General features: G+C 34.1%; 2 protein-coding genes, 1 long non-coding RNA gene and 1 pseudogene across 4 annotated transcripts; 1 reads left to right on the top strand and 3 right to left on the bottom strand.

The window, feature by feature from the left end:
- Nucleotides 1-120: 120 nt before the first annotated feature.
- On the bottom strand, nucleotides 121-12,558 carry LOC120216741. The gene is made up of 3 exons (XR_005525081.1): nucleotides 12,545-12,558; nucleotides 5,483-5,486; nucleotides 121-289 (listed from the first exon to the last, which is right to left on the bottom strand). It is a non-coding gene; the product is annotated as an uncharacterized LOC120216741 (long non-coding RNA).
- Nucleotides 224-1,817, bottom strand: LOC120216740 (1-aminocyclopropane-1-carboxylate oxidase-like). Its single transcript, XM_039214087.1, has 4 exons — nucleotides 1,625-1,817; nucleotides 1,264-1,490; nucleotides 837-1,170; nucleotides 224-640 (listed from the first exon to the last, which is right to left on the bottom strand). Exons 1-4 carry the CDS (start codon nucleotides 1,730-1,732, stop codon nucleotides 350-352), a joined length of 960 nt encoding a protein of 319 aa, XP_039070018.1. The 5' UTR covers nucleotides 1,733-1,817; the 3' UTR covers nucleotides 224-349.
- Nucleotides 12,559-12,771: 213 nt separating the features above from the next.
- On the bottom strand, nucleotides 12,772-13,702 carry LOC120216737 (LON peptidase N-terminal domain and RING finger protein 2-like). Of its 2 annotated transcripts, XM_039214086.1 has the most exons (2): nucleotides 13,567-13,702; nucleotides 12,772-13,401 (listed from the first exon to the last, which is right to left on the bottom strand). In XM_039214086.1, exon 2 carries the CDS (start codon nucleotides 13,342-13,344, stop codon nucleotides 12,802-12,804), a length of 543 nt encoding a protein of 180 aa, XP_039070017.1. In that variant the 5' UTR covers nucleotides 13,345-13,401; nucleotides 13,567-13,702; the 3' UTR covers nucleotides 12,772-12,801. The 2 variants fall into 2 exon arrangements, with proteins under 2 accessions (XP_039070017.1, XP_039070016.1); XM_039214085.1 differs by lacking the exon at nucleotides 13,567-13,702 and having other exon boundaries at nucleotides 12,772-13,472.
- A 1,666-nt stretch (nucleotides 13,703-15,368) lies between these two features.
- Nucleotides 15,369-16,865, top strand: LOC120216738 (annotated as a pseudogene).
- Nucleotides 16,866-18,076: the final 1,211 nt, after the last annotated feature.

Raw genomic sequence — 18,076 nt, 5'->3', positions numbered from 1 at the left:
TTAGCTTTCTTTTTCATTTTTCTTTCCCCAAATCCCCAACGGGGTTGTTCATCAAGTGCTGCAAAATTTTATAGAACCAAACAGTTTATAAAACCCTAATAGAGCCAAGATAAAATCTTAATGACAATTTTCATATCAGATATAATTCGGTCACTTGTGCAACTCAAAACATATGATTCAAAGCACAGCCACTAGCAACCATACATGAAATATAACAGAGGAATTCATAGTCCAAGCTTTGTCATCTTATTTAAACTAGTAAGATCCACACCTGCTAGCACTCACTAAACTTATTAATAGAAACACACTGCTAAGTTAAAACCCATTTCTCTTTCAGTCACTAGATGACTCAAACAGTTGCAATAGGACCCAAGTCAAGTGTGGAGTCCATGATCTTCATGGCTTCGAACCTTGGCTCCTTTGCTTGGAACTTCAGACCTGCGTAGAGCTTCATGTAGTCCTCGAATACAAATTTGGGATACACTTCAGATTTGTCCGCTTCTGTCCCCAGCAAAGCCGGTGCTGGATATATAACAGCGTCGCTGCCCGGGTTGTAGAAGGAAGCGATGGACATTCTGGTGCCGTCTGTTTGAGCAATCACACGGTGCATCACACTCTTATATTTACCATTGGTGATTACCTGGTTCAAGCAAATAAAAATAGTCATCGAATATATCAAGGAATCGGCCTTAAAAAAGTAGTCCCCACTCCTCAGCTTGGAATAACTTATGTTTTCCACTTGGAGATATTAATCCATTGTACTTTTTTTTATTACCGAATCCAAATCACTTGAAACTTAGTGTAAAATAATAAAGGCCGGTGCTTGGTTGGTATACCTCAAGTTGGTCACCAAGGTTGACGACAATGGAGTGTTTCATGGGAGGAACATCGATCCATTGTTCGTCCTTGAGAAGCTGAAGGCCGCTGACCTTGTCATCTTGGAACAGTAAGATGATTCCACCGGCATCAGTGTGAGCCCTGAGTCCCTTGATCAGGTCTGGTTTGGGGCATGGAGGGTAGTTGCTGACTTTGGTTCCAAAGGTTGGCCCTTTAGACCCATAAAACACCTTTTTCAGGTAACCGGGTTCCAATCCCAGATTCTCGCACAACAGGTCTAGAAGTTGCTCTGCAAGCTTCTCCAACTCCACTGCGAATTCCTTCATCACCTTTCTGTTGTTAAAAAAAAGGAACCATGTCAGTTAAAACATAAACCCGAAAAAAACATCATTGCCACCGTGTAAGAAAAAGAAAGTGAGCCCCGACCTGTACTCTTCTTCAAGATCAGGAATTTCAGCTATGTTCGATTCAGGCAAGTGGCGCAAGAAGAAGGTGCTTTCCCAGTCCATGTCATTGATCTCAGATTGAACGGCCTCAAGACCTTTAGTGGCAACCATTTCTTTGAATCTCTGCTCCATGCACTTTTTGTAGTGCTCCTTTGTCAGCCTCTCCACAGTTTCCATTAGCTCATGTGATATTCCATGGTTCATCAGCTAAACGGGGGGAGGGGGGGATACAACAAAAGATTAGAAGCATTATTATAACGAATGAATCAACTGAGTAAAAGATGTAAACTATAGATATGGTTGGTTTAGCGTTAAAGAACACATTTAAGAGGTTTTAGTACCTCAAAGAAACCCCAATTCTCACAGGCGTCTTTGATCATTTCCATGGCCGTTGCTCGCTCCTCACCGTTGAGTTTGGAGAAGTCGATGAGAGGGAAAGTGAGCTCCATTGTTTATCCAGGGATCTTACCAAGCTTTTCTAGTAATGTGTTGCTGTGTTAGTTTCAAGGCGTGAGTGATATGGGAGCCCGGTGAAGTGCAATTTATAGGCAAAGAACGAGGGAAAAACAGGTGAAATGAAAAATAAAAAATAAAAGACGAAAATGGAAATGTGTGTGTACAGAATTAAATTTAGATTTGTAAATAATTTTATTAAAATAAAATATTATCTGTCACTGTCAAAGCAACCAATTTTCCACATTATCAAAATATATCATGGTAAATTGACAATCACATATACAAGGAATTAATGATGTGTATTACAACTATTACTCTTTTCTCTTTGTTTAGTATATAAATAATTTATAAGCTTGTTATGCTTCCGGAAATGATTTTCGGAAACCTTCAACTTTTCATCAAATCGTATACGTTGAAGCTGTTAATATTTCATCGCTTAAGGTCTTCAAATATGTCACTCTGCCTATTAAAGAGCAAGCTCATATTAGTTGATATTGGCTTTCTAGTCAACGTGACTTGACTTTTCGAAAATTTTGATTTTTTCGATTAAAGTTAACGGACAACAACGGTCAACGGGTCAGACCGAGTCGGGTATGTACTCCCTCAAACTGATGCGGATAACTCGATCCGATCTGTGGTGTCACATTAAGGCCACCGGAGTGGCTCACTGTAAAAATCTCGGAACATATTTCAAGTTCTAATAACCATATCAGTCTACAATGGCGAAATTTGATGATAGAGTTTAGGGAACAACTTAAAACTTTAAAAACTTTAGAGGTTAAAATTAAAATTTTCAAAAAGGTAGGATGATTCAATTTACATTTTTCAAAAAATAAAAATAAAAATTGGAGTCTAACTAAAATTTTTGAAAATTTGAGAGGCTTAATGAGAATTTTTAGAAATTATGAGAGGGGTATAATTAAGAACATTAAAAAATTAACAGCTTAATATAAATTCCTAAAAAATATTTGGGGCCAAATTAAATTTTTTAAAAATTTTAAGGATCAAAATTATAAATTTTCAAAACTAATATTTATTGTGTTCTGTCTCTGTCTGTCTAATCCATTTGTCTGAAAATAATCATGATATCCATACAACTAAAACACGCGCTAAATGTCATTATAAATGCTTCAACCAAAACTAGAAAAGGGGTTGAAAAACATTTTCAGTCTATATATTGTCTTCTTCATCCTCCATGATCAAATCATTTTTTTTACATATCACGATAAATGATTGTCTTCTCACCGATTACAACTTTCTAACCAAACTAAATAAGATAAATAGTCAAACCACCGAAAAGATAAACTTATTATCATCAACAATTATATTCGTATATCATAATAAATGTTTGAAAGTAAGAGCAAATAATTAATTTTTTGGTAAAGTACTCAAATAGTCCCTTGATTATATGATGTTAATTTGTTGAGTCCCCTAATTATTGAAAGTTTCAAAATGATTCATTGACTACAAGGTGTTACTTTATTGAGTCTCAAACTATTAAAAGTTATAAAACAGTCATCTGTCTATTCATATATTCCAAACTTATCATTTTTCGTTAAAAAAATGGCAGTTGTTTGATCTAGACGTTAATATGTTCGTTACACTATGTCATTGAATCAATACTTGAAATTGAAATGAGCATTGATCCTAGTAGATATCATTAAAATATGATTTTATCATATCATAGTCAATAGATTAACATTTAACTTAGACAACCGTCAAACTTTTAACGAAAAATGATAAGTTTGGAACATATAAATAGTTGAGTGATTGTTTTATAACTTTTAGTAGTTAGGGGAATCAACAAAACGATACCCCAAGAGACTTTTTTTTTTCTATAACTTTAATACTCGGGAAATTCAATAAAATAAAATCAAAATCGAAGATCATTTATGTTAAATTTTGAAAAAAAAGTGAAGATAAAAGACAAAATCATGTGTCACAAGAATATAATAGTAAAGGTTGGTCGCCCATCTGCAAAAGACTGGTGGCGCAACACATTGTTGGAGTTGGAACTACCAAGTTTTGGTGTTGAATTGACGGGCATGATGGATGATCTTTTGGGCGAGTTTATCTATAGCATTCTTAGTGGGGGGAAAGCGAGAGGACCCATCGCCCATCCCTTCCCTTGCTACCCTGTGGCTGTCCGTGTCTTGTACGAACCCCGAGGGGCATTTCCCTCTCGCACGCCCCATTTTTTTGTTCAAACTCGTAATTTCCTACCATAGTTTAATTAAATTATATTTAATCTATAGTTTTCTGTTTCATATTTTGAGTCGGAATTGTGAATCAAAGACTTGATTATAATGTCTAAATAATAGAAGCAAGCATGATATCTAAAGAGGTTCATACTGAAGGATTCCAAATCAAATTGAAGTAGAACACTAGTTTTCATGAAAGGCTAGATAGGAAACAACACAAATCCTCCTGCTCCAACTTAATTAAAATATGGGATGTAACCTCTGAAAAGGCATCGTTAGCTAGATACCCCTCTTACCTGCATTATTCTAATAAAATTTTCAAATTCTGATGGACATTAAGAAATTATCGCTCAATTTTATTTTGGTCATTAAATTTAATTTTTTTAATTTAATTTCTCGATTTTAAAATCTAATTTCTTGTGCACAACACCATCATCAAACCACAAATATTGTGATGACATAACAATTTACACCAAAATGATAGTGTTTTAGATCCTTCCAAAAGAAATAAATCTTACACACAAAAAAATGATGTTGTTTAAATCCATAAAAAAGTCATTTTTATTTATTTTGTTCCTTTTATAACTCTTCGCTCCTCTCTCAACATGAACTAATCCAAACTCTGATCACCGTTTGTTGCGATCGATCATCGTATTGACCATTATTTTGATCATTATCAATTGTCATCTTCAGTTACCGACAAATCCCAACATTTTTCGTCAAGGTCATTTTACCATTTTAAACATGAGTGTAACACTCGTTTTACCAAAAATACCTCAAATTCTACATATTTAGCATTGAACGTTTCAGATTATTATCCACCAATCTTTATCACGTGTCACTAGATACGGTCATACAACCCAAATGAAAAGACGCTGCTCCACACCATAAGAAGATACTCTCAATCATTAATATCTTTAAATGGGGGTTTTGATCTTCAAAGATCCATCATAAGGAAATATATCTTTCTCTCTTTGATTTTGCTTTCTTTTCTCGATAAGCTTCTGTTTTTGATTTTGGACCAAGATTCTATTGTTGTTATTGTTGTTACGGGTGATGACTGGTGAGAGATCGTTAGATGGTGAAGAAGGGTAATTGATAAAGATGATAAAATCATTAGAAAAAAGAGAGATTATATGCAACTTCCGTGTTAATAATTTACAGTACAAAAAAATAGATCATAACAACTATAAAGATAACGGTAAATTGACAAAATGATATTTAAAAATAAATAAATAATTTTTTTAATTAAAATATGATTAAAATAAAAATTGAATGATAAAATTTTGAATATATCTGGATAATGTTATTTCATAGCTGACACTATTAAGGGTATACGCTAATGTCCTGAATAAGTCCCAAGGTGCTATATCTATAATATATCTCAAATGAAAAAGATAGTAAAGGCAATCGACAAGGCTATAAGGAAAAGACGGAGACGCCCCCACGTATCAAGCAGCCGGAATACACTCCGTGAATCGTATTTATGTTGGCAACAACATGGAATAAAAAAAGATACCACAAAATTAAAATATTGGACACTCCACTCCTCACCATATAGTTTTTTATATTTTGTTTTCAATAATGTTGTTTCTATAATATCTCTTAGAATTTTAGTTTTTTATATAATTTATTTTTTTTATTAGTAATTTAATTGTGTATCCTCATAAAATTTTAATATAATTTTTCAAAAGTTTATATTCCTTTTTATTAAGCCATACTTTCTTCATGTCCTAATTATATTGTTATGTTTAAAATTCTAATTTTTATTGTTCTCTTATTTTGACTAATAAGACGCTTACTATTTACTGTATCCTTAATTAATCGATCAGTGTAAATGTTAATACTGTAGCCTTTTAATTTATGCTGTAAAGGTTTCAATGTCGACTGATGTGACTTGACCTATCATACATTAAGCCAAGTACCTTTATTCTTCAATTTCCGAATCTATTTGAGGTCTTTCGTATTTTTTTTCCCGTAGTTCTATTTCCACTTAAGTAAAAGATTTTAGAATAAATTATATATTTAATACCTAAACTATTGGTTTTAATCATTTCAATACCTAAACTTTCAACTTTTTTAAAAGTATATCTAACATTTAGTTTTTTTTTCTCATTTTAGTATTGTATCGTTAAAAACTTAACGAACGAGCTCGCCAACCGCCGCGTCTACAATTGTCGACCGTTGCATCGGTGGACTGATGAAGCCCAAACTTTCCGGTCCATGCCTTCTCGACCCCTTAACATGATTTCGATCTTCATATCATCGAAAAATGCCTCAATCTCTCCAAATCAAAGATGAATTATTCAACTTCTTCATTATTCGATCTCCGTCGTCAACCATATGATGAGCCTAAAATTGAACTATGTTGGCCAACTCGTCATTCTCTTGTGGTCCAATGTTCGGATTAATCGTCTGTCCACCAGATCTATACCTTGTCAGCCCGTTCGTTAAGTTTTTAATGACAGTATACTAAAATGAAATAAAAATTAAACGTTAGGTATGACTTTGAAAAAAAAATAAAAGTTTAGATACTAAAACAGGGCCAAAATAATAGTTTAGATACTAAATGTGTAGTTTACCCAAGAATATAAAAAATGTTCAAACGTACACGTTTACCTTGGAGTACTAGTTAAACGGGGAAAAACAATTATAACATAATCAAAATTTCATTACATTAACAATTTAAAACGATATTATTAGTAATTAATTTTGTTTACTAATTTTACGTGCATGAATGTGTAAATGAAAGATAAAAGATACATACACCCCAATTACACTCTTGGCTTTTTCTTCTTCTTCTTCTTCTTTTCTCCTTAATTATGGGGAAACAACATCAATCATTTCAAGCTAAACCTAAAGGAACAGGGGAGGTTTCCTTCAATGAAAAACAACCTACTTTCCTACGTGAATACTATAATTTTTTTAGTTATCTAAGTCGTAGTTAGAAATGATAATGAAACAAATATAAACGACATAAAGATATCATAGAACCGAGGTCGTGGGTTTTGTCGTGTCTCTGTCCTATTATATAAATTACACACTAGGAATATTGATTATTGAATTCAATTAATTCGTTCCCACACTGGACCTCTCATGTCACTAATCACATGCGACGACGTCCCATCTTCAAATTCCTTAAAGCTCTACTATTACCTGTGCTTAATTGCTAGATGTCACTAACTTCTGTTATTACATGCAAAGGATTTTCAATTCTGTTTGTCGGACCTACGTCATTTTACTTTACAACTGCAGTAGCCAGTACAAATGAATCCAATTCTCTCCCCACTTCAATTGAAAACTAATTTTATATACACATATTGATCATGAATCAAATATAAATTTATAATATATAGTATATAGACATATTGATCATGGATCAAATATAAATTTATAATCATAGGGGAAAATATAACTGATTTTATAGTGCCAGCTTTAGGGTTATTGTTCTTTGAGTGGATATTAATTAATAACACACGACCAAATTCAGCGTCCTTGCTTTATATTACGTATATATGCTCAATCATGAAAGCGTACATCATTTACAACCATTTAAACATTGTAATAAGTCCAGCCAAGGTATAATAATTCCTATACGATTTTTCCAAGAGCACTCAATGGTTACATACACATGCATGATAATCACGCATCAAGAAGTTATAAAATACGATTCTATAATTAAACTTGTAATTTTTCAATTTGTGTTTATATTTACAATATTAATCCACATGTTTAGGAAGAAATTAATTAAGAACAACGGTCAAGCAATATTGATACCAAAAAGAAAGAAAAAGATCATGTCACATGCAATATATAATATTTATATATTACGTGCGCCAAGGTCCATTATAATTGGCGCTGGATGGAGTTCCAGATTCGATGAACTTACTCCTTGCCCTACAGCTTTGATTGCGCCATATCCATGTTTTGTAATCGATATCATCGCAAATAATTATTCACACTAATATTTTATAAATATTATCTTTCAAAAATTTTTATGTCCGTACCTAAACTCTGGCTTGTTTTATTTCGACTTGGAAGTATGTTCCTTACACGCACCTACACATATACATATATATATATATATATAAATATATATACACACACACTAACAGAGAAGAAGAATGCAAAATGAAAATTCTTAAGATCATAAACGCTTGTAAAGTTGACTCAAAAGCCTGAAGGTGTACGGGGATTGGTTCATTCTTATTGTTCTTTGCCGGTAGCATGGTGCTGTGCAAGTCTAGATGGTGTCAATAATTTCTTGAAAAGATATGGTATTGTTAATGCATGTAATCTTGATTTGCTTGTGAATAGATGTAATCTTGACTTTTAAACTATAATTATGCGCTAGTATAATAATATATTTTATGTCTATTATTGTTATATTATATTTTAAATATATAATTTTATCGTTGTAGTAAAAATCATAATTGATATATAGTAAAACTAAAAATATATATTTGTTGTATTGATAATGTATAAAAAATTATGTATAATAATCTTCAAAAAATTATGAAATTAATATCATATATCAAATGCACTATTAATATCATCAAATACAATCCCTAAAATTAAGATCATATATCATCTTACATACAAAGAACATATAGAATAACTCGATGTCGTAAAAATAGTCAGAGACAGATGTATGATTTTATGTTAGGGGACGAACCTCTAAAATTCTAGAAGGAGATGAATTTATAAAACTCTAGAAGGACGAAAATAAATTTTCAATAGAAAATACATAAAAATAATTTAAAATATATGATAATTTTAAAGTTTTAGAGAACGCTTGTACCCAGTCACCTTCTCGACCCGTCCATGAAAGTAGTAGTTTTCAAAATGAAATCAAACACACGTCAAGGAGACAAGAACGGATGGTTTATGGATGAGTTTGATGACAAAGAAAGATTTTAACCTAAAAGACGAAAGAGATTTCCAATGCTACAAAATATTGAAAAGTTGTGTTTTAATGCTAATGGAATGAACCCACCACTGAAATCAAAAATAAAAGATGCTTTTTGTGTTGATTCGCTATTGACATTGGCATTTTGCATTAGTGGAGAAAAGTAACGGGGATTAGAGGAGTTATGGCTCCCTCAAAATTTTGGAAAACTAGAATTTGATCCTTTATTTTTATTTCTTTATAAAAATAATTTATCCCTCAAATTTTTTTTAATTTTTTTTAATTTTTTTAAAATAATTATTTTAATTAAAATTTCTTTTACAAATTCTTAAAAGTTCTCATTAGGTCTCTTAAAAGTATTGAAGTTTTTAGTTAAACCTCCATTTAAAAAATAGTTTAAGCCTTTATTTTTCTTAAAGAAGATTAAACAAGCAGCCAAACTCTTTCATCAAGTTTTGACACTGCTCTATATGTTACAATATGTAATAACTTGAGTATTTGAGTCAACATTCATACGAAAATCTGAGTCATAAATAAATCAATAAATTAGAGCAATTGGGGTTCATTAAGCCAAGTTTAGGTTTGATTGGATGAAATGTAGGCCTAAAATATTGTAAAAGTGAGATATTTGAATTGATGATAAAAAAAGAAATGGCTAAGTTTGCAATTGAACCAATTTTTTAAAATGAATATTGAATTTAATTAAATGCGTGATATCATCCCTATTTCTTAATTTTTCTCTCAACTCTTTCACTCATCTTTTACCTTTGAAAATCCTAGTTTGTGAACACTAAAAATACTTCATCTTTTTTGTCCAAAGCAATCATTATCGTTTAGGATAGGTAAATATCATCTTTAACACTCCAATAGCTTCAAGAATAACTCACCTTCATATTTAAAGTGTGAACCTACTTAAAGATTTGAAGAGAGTTTAAACTTAGAAAGTTTTTCTAATACACTAAAATTGTAAGCTTATAAACTCATAAAACGAAGTATCAATAGTAGTTCATTTGATATCAGTATTGTTCATCTAGTATTGATATCAAAAGAGTCAATATCAAAACTGAGAAAGTTTGAACAATTCCAATATGCTAATTTGATATCGATACTCTCTACCTATACGAGAGTATCGATAAAGTGCTGACACCCATAATAGAGAAAGCGTTAAAAAACTTTCGTAAAACTCTAAACTCTTTACATTTATTCCATAAGACTTGAGAATGGCTAAGACACCCTAATATTTCTATCCATGAAAGCTCCAATCCAAGGATGAGTATGTGAGAAAGACTTATGTCTAAGTGTGTGCATGGCTTTGTGGTGATGTGTGTGTAACGTGGATTGTAATATTATTATTCGCGACTTTTAAGTGTAATATCTATCTATACGAGACTTGAAATATATTTATGATTCTCCAACTTAGTAACGTAGGACTGTATGCAAGTAGATCAAAGTGTCCGGTTTCGGATTATATCCTATAATATGATTATGTAAATTGTTTGTTTGAAAAAAAAAACTTATGCTAAGTTTGAAACTATACACTTAATATTCATGACGGAACTATTAAGGGATAGGGATGGGCTGTGCCCCCAAGCATTTTTTTATTTTAATTTATATATAAATTTTAAATATTTATGGAATAATTATGAAATCACCCCTTAATTTTAAAAAGTTATACTTTGCCCCTCAAGTTAAGATCCTGACTACGTCCCTATTTATATCCTTATTAAAAATAGAGTAAACTTTGTTGGTTGAGATGTATATTAAAATATATACGTCGTGCCTTTATACTATGGTTATGTTTATAAATTATAGAAAGTATAATAGAGTAGATGTGTACCATCGAACTTGTAAAGTTTATTTTTTTTATTTTTTAAAATGGTTACTTTGTAAAGTTTATTGTTTATATTATTTACGTGCACATGTTAGTAGATATTGTGTTCGTGTTTGAGGAGAACTATCGTTGAGGGATTGTCAACACCCTTGATCAAAGTACATTACGTTGTTTTATGTTTGTGAGTACGTGTATTTATCGGACCTTCTATACTTTAATTTGTTAATTCTAATATTGTTTTTAACTTATTGTGGAGCTCCAAATTTTATATAATTGTTTTAATTTATATACTTTTGGTATACATGAGTGATTTGAGACATATTTTGATATTTACGATGCAAATTTGAACTATTTAAATTTGTTACTTGTTTTGATTATCCAACATGACATCTCAAACATATCATGTTATTGATTCGAATTTGAGTTATTACACAAAAAAAACATTTATCTCATAAAAAACGATCATTATAATTCTATCAATTGGAATAATATGCTTTCCCTCCCTTTACAATAATGTGTCCAAACGTAAATGTTTTCCAATCAAGCTGTAGTGCATATCCATGGTGAATGCCTATTTGCACCATCGCTTTCCATATTGGGATCATGCACGTCATCGCTATACGTTCATAAATGTTCCTTCCCTGAGACTACGACAGATCTGATTATTCTCTGTTCTTTGTTTCTTTCACTCTTTTTTTGGTTATGCTTTGTCATTTTCGAACCAAATCGATGCTCGACTGTTCTTATGTAGAGGTTGATGTATCAGCTTTAGTTTCTTGGTTGATGTTAACTCCTCTAACAACCCATATATGAATAGGAAGAAGCCGTGTTGCTTTCCCCTAATGAGAATATAGAAGAATGTAACTTGAAACTGATAATCGATTTCCATTCCTTTGCTATAGAACGTACACCATCATTATATACAAGTGCATTACAAGGATAACCACCTTTAACTAAGCTAACCAACTAATCACTTCTGATAACCAACTCTAACAGACTGGAAGTTAACTCTTCAGTCAACATCTCCTATCTGGGTACGGGTCTAAACACAGATCAAAGGTTCACTTTTAAGCTTCAGGTTATATTTTTGGAAGGATATATAAATTAAAATAGATTATCTTATACGATATAGATGTTTCCTTTTTGAGCGAACTGGGTCTGGGCATTAGCCTGCCATCACGGGCTCAAACTACCTACATTGGACTCTAACGAATCTGGGCCTATAGTAGAATAGGGCATGGTTCAAACAAACGAAGGTTAAGTTTTTGAGCCTGCAATCTGCACCAGAAATTTCCAATTATCAAAGGTCCAAATCTTTTGCATTATTATTATTATAATTATTATTTTGACATTCAAATCTTTGCATTATTACAATACAAGTACAATGAGTTGGATAGTTTTGGACAGTCGTAGTCTCGTAGACCTAAAAAAAGTGGTTTTGTTACAATTTAGAAACGTTTTTCAGACAGACTTTCTTGATAACTTTTATGACAATCCAAATGTGAAAGATTAATTTTGAGAAGAAACATGTTCTAAAGTAAGATATACTCTAATCAATTTCCAAAACGTATCCAATTAGTAACTCAGGTAATTAAGTAAGCTAACACCTATTATTACTTAACCTTATAACTCTTAGAAGATCACGCCATTAATTAATATTCACATGTTGTAGCACTGTGGACGAGGGGTATTGAATCAGTGATAGATTTAGAAATATTTTTTAGTACAGACACTAGACACATATATTAATAATAAAAATTTCACAAATAGATGCAAATAAAATTTCAAAGTAAAACTAATAAAAAATAAAAAATTAATATATTTTTTTTGAAATTCATGTACGTCTTGCATCCGCCGCTGAAACGAACTATATTACTCGGTAACAAAGAAGAGTGGAAAATAAAGAAGTACAAACAGAGTAGTGCACGTTAAAATAAGAGTTCCAACTTTTTCAACATTAAAGTATGTAATAATAGTATAGGAGTATTAGAGTAGAATATGTTATTTTTATAGCAAAATGGAATTCCTTTTCTCATGCCATAGGATCTCGAGGCAGCAGCACTATCTTCGTCATGAGGGGTGATGATCACCGTCATCGTAATGGGGAAAACTAATTGATCCTTAGAAAATGTCAAGAATCTCGAGGATTGAACGGCTGCAGAGGGGACAGCACCCTCGATTCAACCACAGTTCCCTCGAACACATCCTGCAAAAAGTGTGTCCACATGGGATGAACGCCGCTCCTTTCTTCCTCCCCATACACACGCAGCACATCGAATCACTCCCCATCTCCGTGCCGCTTTCTTCCACCTCCTCCTCCTCCAACAGCCTCATCAACGACACCCTGAGCGGCGTCCCGGGGGACTTAATCCCCGCGCTATCTCTCTCTGGTTCCGGCGCTGCCCGAAAATGTCGCTCCGCCGCTAACGCTTCGGCCAGGTTCATGCCTGACGAAACTGGAGCTGGGTTAATGCAACCTGGATCCGGATTACGACTTGGGTCCACTCGTTCTTCAACTTCAACCACACCGTCTCCGTCTCCGTCTCTGACGCTCGTATTCATTGATCCGAATCCCCATGTGGTCCCACAGCAGCCCATGACTTTAAATCCCAGCCGTTCCTTAAAACTCCTCCACCTCCTCCTTTCCCTATCAACACCGTCCATTTGTTCCCTAAGAAATCTCAGTATTGTCCTAGCTTCCCTTTCCTGCTGCAACGATTCCTGCAACAACGCACTGAGCTGACTCATTTTTTGTAATTAACACGAATACTGCAAATGCAAAGAAAACCCAGAATACACCAGGGCAACCAACTAAGAATAATGAGAAAAAAAACGTCTCTAAGTGAAGGAAAAGGGAGAGTGAAGATAGTTAAGGAGGAGGCATACAGCATGGAAGTCCCGTGAGCCTATTACTCGGAAAAAAAATACAATTAAGAGAATCCCACCTCCGGCATTGATTCACACTAATGAAAATGACAGAATTAAACAAAATGGGTATTAAAAAAACACTGTTTTCCCAGAGCGTACCGCTCCTCCGTCATTGCGGAAGGTCTAGCTTTTCAAATTCCCGTTGGGACCACTGTCCAGTAAGAGAAAATAAACAGAAAAAAAGGTTGGATGTTTGAGTTTGGAGTTGAAAGATTTCTTTACGGGGATGGATTGTGTCTGAGTTAGAGGCATAGAGCAAAGGGCAGAACTTAGGGGGTGTTAATTTGATTAGTTCCAAGTGGTTGGATTTAGTTATTCGGATTATATTAATTTAGGTTTTTGTTGTTCGCCGACTAAGAACAAAGTCAAAAGAGTTTGCGTCAACCTACGTCTCCCATTGCCAAATGTTTCATTTTGCATGAAAATTCCTTTTTTTTTCTTTCCTTCTTTCTTGTTAGTTTGTCTGTCCAAATCAAAAGTTCTTATTTTAAATATTAATTTCAAAACAATACAACTTTTGTAAAACAACAGCATGGAGATAAATTGAATTGAAATACTAAATAAGCCTTGCTCCTATTAGCTGCCAGTCGGAAGCTCCTCATATGAGCTGCCAGCCAGCTCTCTTTGCATTTGAGAGATTAAAACTGTCTTAAGAGAATAATTTGTTTACAAACCTATGCAGACATTCAACTGGTTATATGGGTTGCAAGTCGAATTAAAAACAAAAAAATGATTGGTTTATCAGTAGAAACCGAGTCTGCAATATGCATCACCCAACCACATGGAAGCCACCAAATACCAAAAGAAAAAAAGGCATCTTTACGTTCTCTCCCTTCCCTTGCTAATATTGCACAGCTCCTACCTCAAATATGGTCCACGATCAGAGTATACTATAATTAAAACCCTTGCTAATACGTATGATCAGAGTTAGAAGAATTCAAATTATGATGTTAAATTGTTAGAAAAAAATTATTTTTTAAATGGGTATTCCTTTACTTGGAAAACGGCAATTCATTGTTAATTTTGTTACTTCATCTAAACAAAATGTTGATATTATCACCAAAGTGAGTCCTCCATCGAAGTTTAGGGACCCACGACGTCGTCTTGGTGTAGCCTTGGAGTTGTGTCTTGCGAACAAGCAAAGAGAGGTGAAGCCTCGAGATATATTGGAATTGGAGTGGACAAACGTAGGAAATACAAGAAGGCAAGCAGCAGTTAAGTTGTTTGGGCTGAAGTTTGTTAGTCAGTTATTGGGCGTAATCTATAATTGTAATATGTATCAATTGGGCTGGATTAAGTTGAAATGAAATACACAAGTTAGTTTTCTTTCTATTTTGCAAAACCATAGTCGTCTCTTTACTTTCTCTTCCCAATCCTAAACACCGATTCCGGTCACCGCCTCTCTCACCACCGCATCATTTTTCTAAGTACAATCCATCCACCTATCAAAAGTCTGTCAAAAAAATTGATTGGAATCCATCAATTTCCTTCTGGAATTTTTTTTCTTTAAATTTTTGGATTCTCCTAGTTTTGTCTTGGTAGAGAGATAATTTAGCTTTAGAAGCTTCGAGAGTTGGTTTACACGCCAATAGCACTCGCTTGCAAATCTGCCGTGTGCCGGCACGTCACAAGTTACCGGATTCAATTGAACGATTGACACACTCCACTCATCCACTTGTCCAGAACACGTACATTGACTAATACAAAACAAACATAAAATCTTCACCCAAGCTTTGTTCATCTTGGTTTTCTTTCATTTGGTCACTGTCGTCGAAATTGTACAAGTTATACTTACGTGTATTCATCTCCCCTGTGCGTAAACCCCGTTTCCATGGGTACAGTTTCTCAACTGTCTAACTTTCCATGCAAGACCTTCTTTATAACTTCACAACCCAATAACTTCTCCTCAAAACTCTCCGTTCTGCCTCCCAACACTAGGAAACCAACTCAGAATCTGATAAAGAAATCTCAATTTTTGACCCAGAAATCAATCAAACCAAGACCTGTTTTCCATGTCCGTGCTTCGGACGCCGACGACGAATGGGGCCTGGTCAAGGAGGAGCCGATTGTGATAGAGAGTACAGATGTGGCCGTGGCAGAAAAAGAGAAGAAGCCCGACGAAGTAGTGGAAATCCAGAGCTTGAAGAAAACTTTGGTGGATTCGGTTTATGGGACTGATCGTGGCTTGAAATCCAGTAGTGAACTGAGATAGTTGAGCTTATAACTCGGCTCGAGGCCAAGAACCCAACTCCCGCACCGACCGAGGCGTTGCCTCTGCTCAATGGAAAATGGATTGTCGCGTAAGTCAACGTTAAGAAATATAATTATGAGCTTGTTTTGATATTATCAACACTTTGCTCTGTCTATATCAAACATCAACATGCTCTAAGGCTGAGCTAATTGCTCAAAGATTATTGTCAGGAATACTACTAGATTTGGTGCGAATAACTTGATAGGAATTGTTTTGATGGTGATCTCATCAAATTTACTTATCGCCTTTATTAGTGGGTGCGAATACAGTATATGATATTTGTGTTGTGGAACAGGTACACATCGTTCCCAGGTATGTTTCCGTTGTTGTCAAGGGGTCAATTTCAGTTAGTCAAGGCGGAAGATATATCGCAGATCGACGCTGAAAATCTCACCGTCCAGAACTCTGTTCAGTTCTTTGGACCGCTGACCTCGAGTTCCATCAGCACTAATGCTAAATTCGAGGTTCGAAGCCCCAAACGTGTGCTGGTACGTTGTTTAGAGCTCTAATTTTCTTCCGATAAACCGATCCCGAAGTTGTTCTGGACACCGGGTGTAACTTAAATTTGCTCTTGTTTCTTTATGAATGTTGTGTGCAGAGATCAAGTTTCAAGAAGGCATAATTGGAACCCCCTAGCTGACGGACTCCATAGTGCCACCAGAAAATGTTGAATTTCTGGGACAAAAGATTGATCTCACTCCTATTAAAGGCTTGCTCACCTCTGTACAGGACACAGCTTCATCTGTCGCAAAGACAATTTCCAGCCAACCACCATTGAAGATCCCATTGTCAAACAGCAATGCAGAGTTATGGTTACTTACAACGTACCTCGACGACGAACTGCGGATTTCAAGAGGAGATGCTGGGAGCGTGATTGTGCTCATCAAGTAGGGCAGCACTCTGATGAATCCATGAACTTAAAACTCTAGATTCCTTTTCTTCTTGGTCTCTATTAATTTGATGTAAGAATTTTATAATTATATTGGTAATAATACAAAGCCATGGACTGGTGTTAGACTTTATTTAATGATGTACTATGGATCATTTATATATCTATCTTCAACCGAATGCTTTAGGGCTTCATTAAGAGAACCAGGCAGAATTCTGCAAACCATACACCCTTTAGTGACGAATCAGTGTACAAGCTTAGTAGTTCATAGTTATCAGTCATTAATCGTCTTGAATAACATATTAATTACTGAATTTTGTTCTGGTTTAAAGAAAGTTGAATTTTGGAAAGCCTACGAAAAACATCATTGACTTGTCCATAGGTATATATGCTGTTTCATGTCAATGAGCGAGGAAGCCACGAGAAAATTATACAGCAAAAGGGTAATTAATAGACTTAATTTCACTTTTGTCTCTATCGTATTTTCGTATCAATTTAACATTCGAAGATGTTCAAATACACCATTTTATACCAGACTTTTAACTTAAAACCCTAAATTATAAATCATAAATCCTAACCCTATTGCCTTGAAATCATAAACCCTAAATACTAAACACTAACATAAAATTTATAATTTAGAGTTTTAAGTTAGGGGAAGAGTATAGAATGATGAAATTAAATAATTTTGATGACAAAATTAATGCAAAAATAATAAATTTAGTGTACTGCAGTGGCAAAAATAATTCTTAAGCCAAACTATAATTATTGCCGGCATGGACTCGACTCGATTCTCCTTAAATACGAACAGAATGGCTATATCTTCATCATGAGCTTCGCCCTAATACTTGAAACACTTCTTCATGTTCTCCGTGAAGGTTGAGGCATTGTAAGTTCTGATTCAATTAATTGTTGAACAAGCTAGGTTTTGACTTTTGAGTTCCCTTTTCAGCGTTTTGGCATTGATGATTCTGGATTTCTTAGTCTTTATGCCATGAGAAACAGTTAATTTTGATAGCTTTGCAACCACCAGTGGAAAAATAACAAAAAAGAATCCTCCTTTACTACCTTTCACAAAGCTCGGGCTTCCACATTATTTTTTATGGTCACTCGCACCTGGCATTATACATTGTTCATAAATTATTCAAGACTGCTAAACCATTTCGCTGAGTAAAAGAGAAGCTCTCGTTGCTTTTCAATGGCGTTTATAGCGTAAGAACAAAGCAGTGCAAGCCTCATGGAAAACTTCTAATATAATCCCATGATACTCATCAGAATTCATAGATATGTAATAATTCAAGAGACTGCGAAGCTCCTGGGGCTCTTGCATC

This window comes from Hibiscus syriacus, unplaced genomic scaffold (genome assembly GCF_006381635.1).
Source record: "Hibiscus syriacus cultivar Baekdansim isolate YM2019G1 unplaced genomic scaffold, ASM638163v2 tig00110163_pilon, whole genome shotgun sequence".
In the NCBI taxonomy this organism is placed as follows: domain Eukaryota; kingdom Viridiplantae; phylum Streptophyta; class Magnoliopsida; order Malvales; family Malvaceae; genus Hibiscus; species Hibiscus syriacus.
This window is presented reverse-complemented; position numbering and strand designations above follow the sequence as displayed.